Source organism: Onychostruthus taczanowskii, unplaced genomic scaffold, assembly GCF_017590055.1.
Source record: "Onychostruthus taczanowskii isolate IOZ18803 unplaced genomic scaffold, ASM1759005v1 scaffold1, whole genome shotgun sequence".
Classification (NCBI taxonomy): Eukaryota; Metazoa; Chordata; class Aves; order Passeriformes; family Passeridae; genus Onychostruthus; species Onychostruthus taczanowskii.
This window is the reverse complement of record NW_024496525.1, coordinates 24,640,287-24,652,894: the sequence shown is the minus strand read 5'-3', so window position 1 is coordinate 24,652,894 and position 12,608 is coordinate 24,640,287. Positions and strand designations below refer to the sequence as shown.

The window sequence follows — 12,608 nt, the reverse complement described above, 5'->3', positions numbered from 1 at the left end:
CACCTAACCTATGAGATTCCTCCAAGTAGGCCCTTGAAGATTGGTGCCAGAGTTATTTTTCCTGAAGTCCAGGGTTATAATCCTACTTACTGCAGTGCTGCTTCCATGCAGAATCCTGAACTCCACCATCTCCTGGACACTGCAGTCAAGGCTGCCTCCAGCCATCACATCCCCAACCAGTCCTTTTTTGTTTTCTTAATACAAGGTCCAGCAATAAATCTCTCCTTGTGGGCTTCCCCACCACCTATGTCAAAGTTATCAGTGCTCTGCAGGAACCTCCTGGGCTCCGATGTACCCAGCTACGATGCCTTTCCAGCAGCTGTAGGGGTGGTTATGAGAACTGTGGGCCTGTGATGGTGACAGCTTCTTCCTGCTGTCTGTGGAAGGCCTCATCTACTTCCTACTAATCAGCTGGCCTGTAGTAAACACCCATAACAGTAACACCCATTTTAGCCTATCCCTGAATTCTTATCCATAAGCTCTTTGCTCCTTCGTCCACCCCTAGGCAAAGCTTGATACATTTTGGTTGCTGTCTTGCATAAAGAGAACTCCACCACCTTGTCTTTCTGGCCTCTTTCCTAAAAAGTATGTAGCCATCCATGACAGTATTCCAGTTATGCAAGATTCCCCACCATCTCTCTGTAATTGCAGTGAGATCTTGGCCCAGCAACTGCACACTAATTCTAACCTTTACTGTTTCTACAGGTTTGCCTGGTAAAGATAACAAATTTATTTATGTAGCATTCTCAGGAGTCCTTTTAAGTCCAGTATGAGAGCCTCAGAAAACTCCTATGTATGAAATGCTGATGGGAAGAAATCATTGGCTTTTCTACAGGTTTTTGTAACTTCAGTGTTATAAAACCAGTAATGAAAGTATATGAGTTGTGCAAATATGAGCAGACTATTTTAAGAACAAAAAATAGCATCTCTTACTCAGAACTCTTGCTTAATTCTAGGTATGGATGTTTTAAGTTATTACAAAGGATGAAATCATCAACTTTCAAAATTGTTTTTAAATACTGAAGAAGTTAATTGCTTTTACCACTCTTTCAGTGTTCACTTATGAAGCTCATTTGTTTGAAATTTTGCTCAGATGAGGTCACTGTGAAAGAGGTAAAGTGTTTTAGTAGATTTTTAGCCTGAGTGATTACTGTCCACTATAACAATGAGTAACTGAAAGTAATAATGGCATCAGCCAGAACTGTAGTACAAGCAGGTAACTTGTGGTTTTTGTCTCTTTTTTTTTCTTTCCTTTCTTTATTTTTGGGATTTTTTTTCTCCCCAATTTTTAAGCCTATGGAAAAGTATTCCTAGTGAGGAAAGTAAGCGGCCACGATGCTGGAAAACTGTATGCCATGAAAGTACTGAAGAAAGCAACAATAGTTCAAAAAGCCAAAACAACTGAGCACACAAGGACAGAACGACAAGTCTTGGAGCACATTAGGCAATCACCGTTTTTGGTCACGTTGCATTATGCCTTCCAGACAGATACAAAGCTTCATCTCATTTTAGGTGAGTACTCTTCAGAATCAAGTTCTATGGAAAAAAAAGAAAAAAGAAAAAGAGCCCTTTTATCTCAATGTTTTGTAAGGGTTTTTTAATGTGGTCTAAAGTCTAGTGTGTTTGGAGATTGCATGAGAAAGCATAGGAAGTAAAATACTGTTAATCTTCAACAGTGTCTGTGTTTGTGGTTTTCCTGTTTGAGCTTGAGTGTGCTACTTTGACTTGGAGAGGATAGTGGTTATCTGTGACTTATGTGCAGCAAAAAAAGTATATTATATTCATCAATGACCTGGAAGCATTTGCTTTGTTAATCGTTTTGTTATGAGATAATTTGATCTTTGAATATTGAGATACCTGCATGTTTAAATTTTTGGGTGCTAAGAGACAGTCAAAAATCACACATTTCTGTGCTGAAAGTGGAGCCTGTTCACAAGGTTCGGTACTATGCTAATTTTAGAAATATTTCTACCTTTCAGATTAGCAGCAAATTTTAGTGTTTGGGGTGTGAGATGTATTTGTAAGGAAATTGCCAGTAATTCTTAAAACCTTCTTACTTAGAGTATTTTAAAAGAATTGTAAAATGAATGATTAATTTAAGGCTTGGTTTCATAATATGCTTCTCTAGTGAAATGTTTGAGGAACTAAAGAAGAGCAAGTTTTGTATTCCTTTTTATCTGTAACTTCAATTTTTTAACTTTTATTAACAGTCTGATTTATATCAAATTAGCAAAATTTTATTAATGTTAATAAATCTAGCTGTCAATTCTTAGGAAGGTCTTCTGTGCACATACCTTAGTTTCATATATTACAGTTAAATAATAAATGTGTAGAACTGAAGTGGAGTGTTCACTAAACTCCTTTCAAAAATGAGAGTTGAAAATTGTAATATAGTTTCTTCTCTATTCCTCTGTCTAGGACATTAAAGAAATACAGAAAAGATTGTCACAAACGAATAGTTAGAAATCTATTGATACCTTTGTGATTCCTTGATGGTATCTGTTATAATAATTAAGGTTTTGAAATTTATGCTTTATTTAAAGTTATTGACTAACAATTTGGAAAAAAATTGAAATATTAAATGAGAGAAAATGTGAACATTTATTATAAATATTATGGAACCATTCTTTAAGTCTAGGTATTTTCTTGCTAAAATGCACCTTAAATCCCATAAAAAAAGGGCAGTGGGGAAACCCAAACAAAAAAAATCCTGAGATAGATGTAGTTGCCTAAAAATAAATACATGGTAGAGGGGAAGTTTAGGTGATAAGCATACTTAGAAGGCTATAAAAGCCTCTTGTATGAAAGAAAGTTAAAAGCTTTATATTATATTCTCATAAGAGTCAAAAAGGAGCAAGCCCAGTAGTTCTGAAGAATGCTGAGTAGCAGCAGGTAGTGCAGACAGGGCGTGTGTCCACCATAATGCAATGTTGAGGTGATGTTTGAAGCAAGAAGTTCATAGCTAAGATAAAATTACAGCCTTTTGTTTTGGTTTTTCTTTTTCATCCATCCTCAGCATATCTGTTTGGGCCAAAAAGGTCATTTTTTTTCCTTCATTTTCAAAGCAGAAAGTAGGAATAATTAGTTTAAAAATATCTTTTAATAACTTTCTGTGACAGTGAAATTTTTTCCTCCTTAACGTGATGTAAAGCTACTTTATAAATCAACTGGGCTTCACACTCTCCCCGAGGGGAAAAGATCCAAACTGTTTGTTACAAGTTTTTCATGTCTAATTATATAAGTCTGTGTAAATCACTTTAGTTTTGGAATTTAAGTGTTTCAGAGGCTTCTGGATTTTGGGGGGAAAACAGTATTTGTCTTGTTTTTGTACTTGGCTGAATTTGGTGTGTGAGCTACCTGCCATTTTAGTTTTTAGAGGTCTTAGAATTGGAGCCTCAGTGCAATATTTAGTACAGTTCTTCATGCTGTCAGATTGCATAGCTGTATGAATTTAGACTGAATCAAGTACAGACATGCAGCTGCATTTCTGCCACATTTCCAGAAAACAGAGTTGGGATTTCATTCCAATTTTTATGTTGGTTTTGAACTGTATGGAACAAACCAAGTGTTGTATCCATGTGAGTACCATCAATTCTATACAGAACTTGTCACACAAGGTTAAATGTCTAATACTTTAAAAAATAGCTAAATAATCTGAACTGTCAGGTGGAGTTTATCCTGAAGTAACCATTTTTTTTTTCCATTGTGCCATTGATGCATTTGATCTTGCACCAAGAATTTGAAGGCTGTTTGTTTCATTGGGCTGTGGTTAGTGTTACAACCTGGATATAATTAAGCTTGTTGTGCTGCTCCTTGTGGCAGCTTTGGTTTCGCTCTGTCACAGTCCTTAGAGCAATTCAGTGCTTCCCTTCTAGGTTAGTAGTTCTGGCTAGAAATATTTTAAAAATTTTTTCTGTTACCTTTTTCTACGTGTTAAAGTTTTTTTAGAAGAAGGAAACAATTGTAAAATGTGGGTTATTTATACTCCATTAAGTCTTTTTAATCTGCTTGCTGGTCTAGATTAATAATCCTTCTTATGTTGTTTGATTCCACTAATATTCCTTTTCAAAGAGAGAACTGGAGATCTGAAGAGTAGAGAGAGATCAGAATAAGTGTAATTTTTTTATGTGCTTTATCCTTCAAACTATTAATTTAAAATAGGATCAGACCTCTTTTATGGATTTGTGTTTCATACCAACAAATCTATAGAAACAATATTCAAGAAAATACTGAGTAAGATTTTTTTGGTGCACGTTCCCTGCTCTGTCTACGTGGATGTCAAATACAATAATGGGGTATGTGAGATTGCAAATTAATGGCTGTAATGTACACTGCTATCATAAACAGCTCTACATCTAAAATATGTTTGTGTTACAGTGGAGCTCTGTTGTAATATTTTTTCCCTCTCCTTTACTGTGGAAAAATCCTTGTGTCATAGCCTGCAAAGAATGAAACTGTGGTTTCCATGAGGGAGTGTATGTGGAAATAACCTCCTGCAGTAAGTTTTGCTATCAAGGTTTCCCTTGTGAAGGGAAAATTTTGTAGTTCTCCATAGCTGATTGTTTCCCCTAATACCTGTTTTTTGAATTGCTTTTCTTTGTGTTAGTCTGCCTTGTTGCTCATCAGATTATTTCATAAGACTCTACAAGGGTTCTGTTAGTAGGTATGATTTGTGCTTCTTTCTTTTCACATTCCTAAATAATTAAAATACTGATTTTATGATAACAACATATTTATAGTTTAGGAATAGTTGAGGCTTTTTTATGGTTTTGATGGTTATTCAGAAGTGGGTCTTGTTCTTTCTTCAGTTCTCTAAGAAAGAAATTGAATATTGTGATGAAATATTAGTGAATTAAAATTAAAGAAAAGCATCTGATAGTAGAATGTGTTACTAAATAGCTTAAAAAGTACCTAATAATATTCCAATAAGAAAATAAAATTGTCAGAAAGTGAAATTATAAGGTTCTGTGTTTTATTTTTTAGACTATATAAACGGAGGAGAACTGTTTACTCATCTTTCACACAGAGAGAAATTCTCAGAAAATGAGGTGCAAATTTACATCGGAGAAATCGTTTTGGCACTTGAACATCTCCACAAGGTAAAATAACTTTACTGTGGTGCTGATTTTGAGGATTTACAGCTATGTTCTTTTTGTATCATATAAAGTTAATAAGGCGAACTATTGTTTTAGATTGTTTTAAATTGGAAGTAACTTTATCTAGTAACGGGACATTAGTTGTATAATTAGAAATAACCCCCAATGAAGTGTCCCTCCTTGTGCACCAGATTACGGCCACAATTTTTTGCCTGCAGGGTGAAGAGTGGTGTTATTGACAAATGATTTGTTCATTTTTAGTAATTCTTGTGAACCGGTGTATGTCACTAAAACTAATCTCTAGTGAACATGAACATTTTTGGGTTGCAATGTTCAGTTATCCTTGTTTCTACACAACTGAGTAGTAGAGTTCTAGCACAGCTGTAGACATGACAAGTGTTACAGTTCCCAGAAGTAATAAGTAGACTTGTAGACTATTATGAAGCATGCATGTGAGTATGGTCTATGTCTAGACTGTATAACAGAAGCATCCATTTTCTTTCTTAATGAAAGGAGAGCTGAGTTTTGCACTCAACAACAAGTATTTGGTCATTTTTAGATTCAAGAGATATACAGTATGTCCTTGAAATTTTAAGACATTAACGTGCAGTGTAATTTCTAAGATTTTTAAATGTAATTTTAGTTATTTCTTCAAAGGCTTTGAAAAATTGTCTTTTGAGGTGAGGTGTAACTTTCATTTGTCAAAATACCTTAATAATGTGAATTCCGGTGGCTTTATTTTTAAAAGCATTCAGCAACATCTTCTTGATGAGGTTACACTATTTGGAAATACTTTTTCTTATATTCTGTTTGCAGTTGGGAATTATATATCGGGATATAAAACTTGAGAATATTCTCCTTGATTCTGATGGCCATGTGGTGCTGACAGACTTTGGTCTAAGTAAGGAGTTTCTTACTGATGAGGTGAGTATTTGGCTCTCCAGTAAGTGTGGACAGAATTGAGCAACATGACAAAGTCTCATTGAAATACCAAGCACATTTAAAAAGGATGGAAATCCTGCATTCCAGACTCCTACAGCATAGAACAAAATCTAGTTGTCTCTGTTACTGGTTTTGAGCTTTCAGTTTATTGGTTTTAGGCCTGCCGCTGTTGTCATACGTCTTTGTTCTAGTTTTCCCTGAAAAGCTTTCATACTTTCTTCTGCTGCCCTTGACATGAAAAGGGAAAGACCTGCATAAGTCTCAGAAGTCACTTACATTTTCATTTTCAGATGCTTTTTAAAAAAAAAGCTTGACTCTGCTAATTCATTGGAATGACTAGGCAAATGGTATGCTATGACTCTTCTTTATGCTAATAATAATTAATGTATTATTATCTTGTCTTTTTCTCATGACTTTATGTCACTTTTAATAAGCTTAATTGCAAGCTTTTAGGATAAAAGCTTATCTCTTGCTAAGTAAGTACATAGTACCTAACACAGCGATCTCTGACTATTGATGTTAGCTGTTAATTATTTGTAAGGTGCAGTTCTGTCTCCAAATAGGCTTTTTAGACTTTAGAGAGTCAAAAGTGTGCAGGATTTTACTTCTGAGAAAATTTTAAAATGGATGTTTTTTGGCTTTCATTAGGTATTGTAATCTGGGACTGCAAATCTAAGTCTTTGTTAGAAGCAGCAGAAGGATTTTCTAAAAATAGATAGCTGGTAGTTTCCTCTAGAGTATTTGCATTTCAAATGGAGTGTGGTAGGATTTTGGAGGGACCATTTTAAAAGATATTCAATTTTACTTTCTGAAGTAGGGAAGTAGTAGAGATAATGTCAGTATATTCCTTCTAAGTTACAGCATGAAACCAAGGGGAGGTTCCACTGGTATGAGAAGGGATTAGCAGCAGATTGCCACACCAGTGCCAGAGAGTAAGTGCAGGGAGATGCAGTTTCCATCAGGAAGGAATGATAGTGAAAGGTGTGGCTAGGGAGAGTGGGGCCTGTTAGAGCTGTGAGAACCGTGCTAGGCACAAGAGATAAAGCCACGTACTGGCATTGCTGCCCTGAGGGGTGAGAAAAGGAACAGTACCCCAGCCTCTGATCCAAAGCTGAATGAAGCCTAAATCTTCACTGTGTTAAGAATGTTATAATGAATCAGAACCTTAAAGTCTCAAACCAAGTTTTTTTTTTAAGAAGCACATCTCATCTGTGCTCACCTTTGGCACATCATTTACAAGCAGTGCAAGGAAAGGGGAGGACTTGGATAGGCATCTGAGATACCTGTTTGCTTTATCCACATTCTGAATTGGATTCTTCTTTCTCCAGTCATTAAATAAAGCCATCTTGCTCCTTGGAAATTTAATGTTGGTTCTTCTGACTCTAACCCATTCTGTTTTCAGTATATACCTTATAAATGTGTTCATCTAACTATATTTTTTCTTTTATTCTCTTTCACATTTTATATTTGTCTTCCCTGTAAAAAATCTCAACAGTTTTTCAAGTTTCTTTTAAGAAGAAAAGTAATTGCGACTGTGTTGTTTGCTTTCAAAATCTAAGAAACGGTCTGCATTTGGCTTAAGTTTTCATGTGTGCTATTGTAATTTAGCTGCTGAATTTAAACATTATTAAAATTACCTATTTACACATAGAAATTGACATTTCATATTTGTCTTATTTTTTGTAGATAATCAGGCTACTACTAGAGCGCTAAAAATTGTTTACAATAGATACCTACACTTCTGAACCAATGTACTTACAGCAGGTAGAATTTGCCTGTATAGTGTTTTCCTGCTCACTAGGGTAACACTTTTAAATAAAATTACACAACTGTGTAAGTCAGATAAAGGTGTAGTATTTGCAATTTAGTCAGAGCAGTGTACTTTCATTTCTCTCCCTTTTTTGATGTGTCTTTCATGGTCCACCTGGTTCTTGCAAGAATTTTCCCATTAGAAATGCATTCTTAAGCAAGTGGAATTTATTCTAGTAACCCTCTCTTTGGACTGATTGTCTGAAACAAGTTTTATTTAGGTTATTCAAAAAGGATAAAAATTATCATAGTAGAGATACTATATTTAGTATCATATATTATCATAGTAGAGAGTACTATATTTAATGTTCTTATTAGGGAGAAATACTTCACCGTGTATTTATGAATTTTGGATAGTTTTGTAGTTAGTGATGCTTGCTAGAAAACATGATGATTCAGTATTTTCATTATCTCTGCTATAATCTGATGACTGTTAAAGATTTCCACCTGGGCATGTAATGAATCAAACAGGACTACAATAATTACAGCAGATTGACTGTTCTACAGTGAAGAGGTGGGAAGCTGCTTTTCCTTAAGCACTGCTTGAGTGAAAGGAAGCAAATGCCTGTGACTTGTAGGAAAACAGAAACCTGTTGATTTCTGCCATGCAGCTACTGAAGCATGTGTGAAGAGTGCATTGTCAAGTATTCTCTCTGTTTTAGTTATGATGTGAAAATAGCATGCATGAATTAAACATCCAAGTTAAAGCAGTGCAGCTTTAAGAGCTTTAAAGTATTTTATGGTATTGCTTTGCTAAAACATGAAATTTGTCTTTTACAACTGAATCAACAGTGGTATTGCCTTTGTTTTTCTTTAAAATGAAGCAATATGCTTTTACTTACATGCAAGAAGAAGAAATAACCTGACTGGAATAAAGTAGTTCAATAAAAAGGAATTTTCACATGGGGTAGGTCAGTATCACAAGGTATTTAAGTATGAAAGTACTTTTGATGCAAACTTTATTTAAAAGCTCATGAAGACCTCCAGTTTTACTAGCCTGACCAAATAATGGGATTAGGTATGAGATTTAAGAGATTGAAAGAGATTCAGTATTGCTTTTTATGGTATTTGTATTCTTAACTCCATGATGAATTTAAGGCTAGTGTAAATGATTTTTAAATCCCAACTGAATTGTAAACAAAATTGGGGTAAAAAAGTCAATTTTGTCCTGATGTTTTCGTGCATCTCAGTGTAGTGTTTGTGTAACTGGGTTTGAAAGTACATTTGCACATGACACTAATATAAGTTGTTATTGGGGACACAGAGAATTGGTAGAAATTGAAACTTCTACAGCACTATTTTGTTCATTGCACAAGTGAAATCACTTCAGTGGGATTTTTTTGTTTGGTTGGTTTTTTGTTTTTTTTTTTGTTTGGTTTTTTTCTCAACTCTTGTAATACATTTATCTTTAAAAACCCAAGAACTCCTAAGTTATTGTTTTTGGGTCTTTTTCCATCATACTTCTTGTGTGTTGTCTTGTGGACTTGTAGCTTATATCTTTTTAGCTCATTAATAGCTCCACTTCTACACTGGACTTGTTTTGATTTGGTCAATGTCAGTTTAACCTAGTCATCACGTCTGGTCTTAATTTTGATGTGTATTGCTAAAGTGCTACTTCATTTTTAAAAATCCTTTTCCCTCACATTGCCTTTAGTTCTATAACTAGACAAAAAAATCTTGTTTTACTATACATGGAGATCTTTGTCTTAAGCAAAATAATATGAACACATGCATTGAATTACTGTAAAAATGGTCTGTTTGACCATGCATAATAATTAATGTTTTTCTTCTTAATTAAATCCAATAAAGTACACTTTCTTCCAGAGTGTAGCGAAGTGCTCAATTCTTCTGCATTGGTACACATCTTCTGCATTAGCTTAAGTTTTTTTCTGAACCTTTTGTGTTTGCTTAATGAAGTTTAAAAAATTAGATAGTAAATACTGAATGTTGCCAGTCTTCACACAGTGTGTCTGTGAGCATCCAAATGCCTTAGTAATAAATAATATAAAAATGGGTATTCAGTATGAGGGATGATTGAATTGAAGCCTAAGACAGTTGGGTGGATGTCTGTGTACTTCTGTCTGATGTGTAGAATGAATAATTCCTATACATTGTTGTTTCTTCATCTGAAAGTCTCTTGATGACAGTTGCAGATTTTGATATAGCTCAAATGCTTTTCACTGGTGAATTACTAGTTTTCATTTATTTGATAATAGAGTGAACATTCTGTTCTGGAAAGAAAAGTGGTATGTATTTTTAAAATATTTTAAAGCACATTCTGTTGGAGGAAAAGTGATTAAATGGAGGCTAGTCCACTATGGGTTTTGGTAGGTAAACTGGGAAGAGATTTGTACACATTCTTAGTGCAGTTTAAAGGTAGTCCAGAACAGAAGGAAGTGACTACAACTTGACTCATTAAGTGCTTTAGGAACTGTCATCTAACGTGAGTGACCTAGTAGATTAGCTATGCATTTAACTTTAAAAGACCCTTTGTAATTGTCCAATTAAAGTGATAATGTCTTATCATTGCATTTAGACAGTGCATCCTCCAACCTTGAGCATTCTCTTGCAAAAACGAGTAAAATTATCTATACTTCAGATGACTTGCTACATATGCTTGTGTTTTAATTAAAGGATTGTTCAGTGATGTAGACATAACAAACAATTATGAGAAGTAGATTTACATTTCTTCAAAGAGAAAGAAGTCAGAGTAAACCAAATAGTGAAATTAGTCCACAGAAGTTAACATCTGTTATAGATCTGTTTGGATAATTAGTTTTGGAAAAATAAATGAAACAATGGCAAAAACTTTTTCCTTTGTTTGGTGTACTTCAGTTGGCTCAGTTTTAACTGTCCTGAAATTGAATATTAAGAACATACCAAACACTCTAAAGGCACATCACTGAGCTGGACTAATTTAATTGCAAAACCAGGTCATCAGTGATCAGTTGACTTTGTGAGCCTTTGCTCAAGAGGCTTCCCTTTTCAGTGCTTATCACAAAGGAGATTGTGCTTTTCCAGCATGGACCAGCAATGCAGAAGACCAGATCATAAAATAGTTTCTCTCCAGATTTTGATGTCAAAATATTGAAGTGCTGTTTAAGATTTTTTGCAAGACAGATCATGATTTCTTACAATGACTGATTTAAAGACGCTCTTTCCAATTTTAAAAAATGCTGTTTTGAGGAGAAACACCAATCTGTGTTAAGTAGTCTGTTATCCAATCTTCTGTTGGATATTAGGTTGCTAGTCAGCTCAGAAAAATTCTGATTTCAAAGGGAAAACAAGTAACTTTGAGGGCAAATACTCCCATTGTCATTAATCCATTCTTCTCACAGATTTTTCTTCTTTTGAATAACTGTGAATACCTTGCTTCCATGAAACTTGGTCAGCTATGTGAAAAACTTAAGTGACCAGAGATTCACAACCAAATGAAAATTAATTTAGAACCAGATGGATTGCATTTGAGCAGAATTGTCCGCTCCTACTTCTTTACCTTTTACCTCTGGATCTCTCTGAAACTATAAATATTTTACATGTTCTATATTTTTTCTTTTAATGAAGGAAATTATAACTGTTAAAGGCTTGCAATAACAGCTAGCAGAATTCTTCCCAGAATTAGTAGTCGTCCATGCCTTATAATTTTGCTTATTTTTGAAGAAATATGAGTTTTTCATGTTTTGTGTTGTATGCTGTTCTTTCTTGGTACTACTGCCTCTCTCTTCTCAAAAAGACAGTGTTTTAGAGAGTACATACTTGTATTCTTCCCAGACAATAATACGTTGTTTCTGGATTTATTTCTTTTTTCTGCAGAAATGAAACTTTTGTTTTCTTTACTCTTAGTTGTTTGCTTTAAAATCCATTATCAGGAACTGGTTTAAATAATGGCTTGTAGAATTGCAATTTGCAATTGCTTTCATTGCACCATGAAAGCAAACGCAGGTATTGTAAAAGTCTGTGAAAAGGGTTCTTGAATCTGCACTTGACATTAGATCAGAGGCCTTCCACTGGCTTTGTTCTGGGGACACAGAGGTAGAGGTCACAGATTTCTTGCTTAACGCAGTTCAACGTTTAGCTGCCCTTGCTGTCCCCTTTAATTGCCTGTTCTGATGGCATCTGCTGGCAGGCAAATCTCATTCTTGCTTGAAAAATTCAGCAGCATTGTTCCATGTGTGTTTTGGAAGCAGAAATCATGAGTCTAGCTATGGCAAGAGGCATAGTAACCAATATGGTATTTTGATTTAGCTGGCTGCTTCACATTGGGACAGCCACTAGAATAAGATGTTCAGTTAATTTCACATGATCCTATCCTTTTAAAAAAATTCTTCATATGATGACATTGCAAGCTAGGGGACCTTGATCTGCCCTATTACAACTGTTCTTGCTCTAGTCTAAACTTTCATTTTTATATTACAGTCTTCATTGTGATTTTGTCATATGCAGCAGAGCAATCTAACTAGTGTACCACTGAACTTTTTTTGCCTGTCTTTGTTATTCCTCATTTGTCTCCTGCAAAGGGCATCGTTTGGTTGTGAATAGAAGTCTACAGCTACAGAAGCAACAGTCTTCAGCTGAGAGGCCTTTTGATTGAACTTATACTTTCTGGTATGGACAGCTTAATTATGCAGTGTTAAGTCTGGATATTATCACCAATAATTTTCCCAAAATAATCGAAACTTTAAAAAAGTGAATAAAAAGAAGAAACCAGTCAGTATGGCAAGGACCTTGTTAAAGCAAGATTTTTCCCCCCCCATTTTAAAC

The 12,608-nt window shown here is 34.8% G+C and overlaps 1 protein-coding gene across 2 annotated transcripts in view; it reads left to right on the top strand.

Annotated features, from left to right (window-relative positions):
• Positions 1 to 12,608, top strand: part of RPS6KA5 (ribosomal protein S6 kinase A5) — a 69,876-nt gene that overhangs the window by 21,071 nt on the left and 36,197 nt on the right. Inside the window, exons 3-5 of one of the 2 annotated variants that reach the window (XM_041416125.1) lie at positions 1,294 to 1,512; positions 4,984 to 5,099; positions 5,913 to 6,020. In XM_041416125.1, coding sequence (XP_041272059.1) covers positions 1,294 to 1,512; positions 4,984 to 5,099; positions 5,913 to 6,020 — 443 coding nt within the window. Of the gene's footprint in view, positions 1 to 1,293; positions 1,513 to 4,983; positions 5,100 to 5,912; positions 6,021 to 12,608 lie in introns of those variants that run through there. The other variant, XM_041416209.1, reaches the window with a different exon arrangement.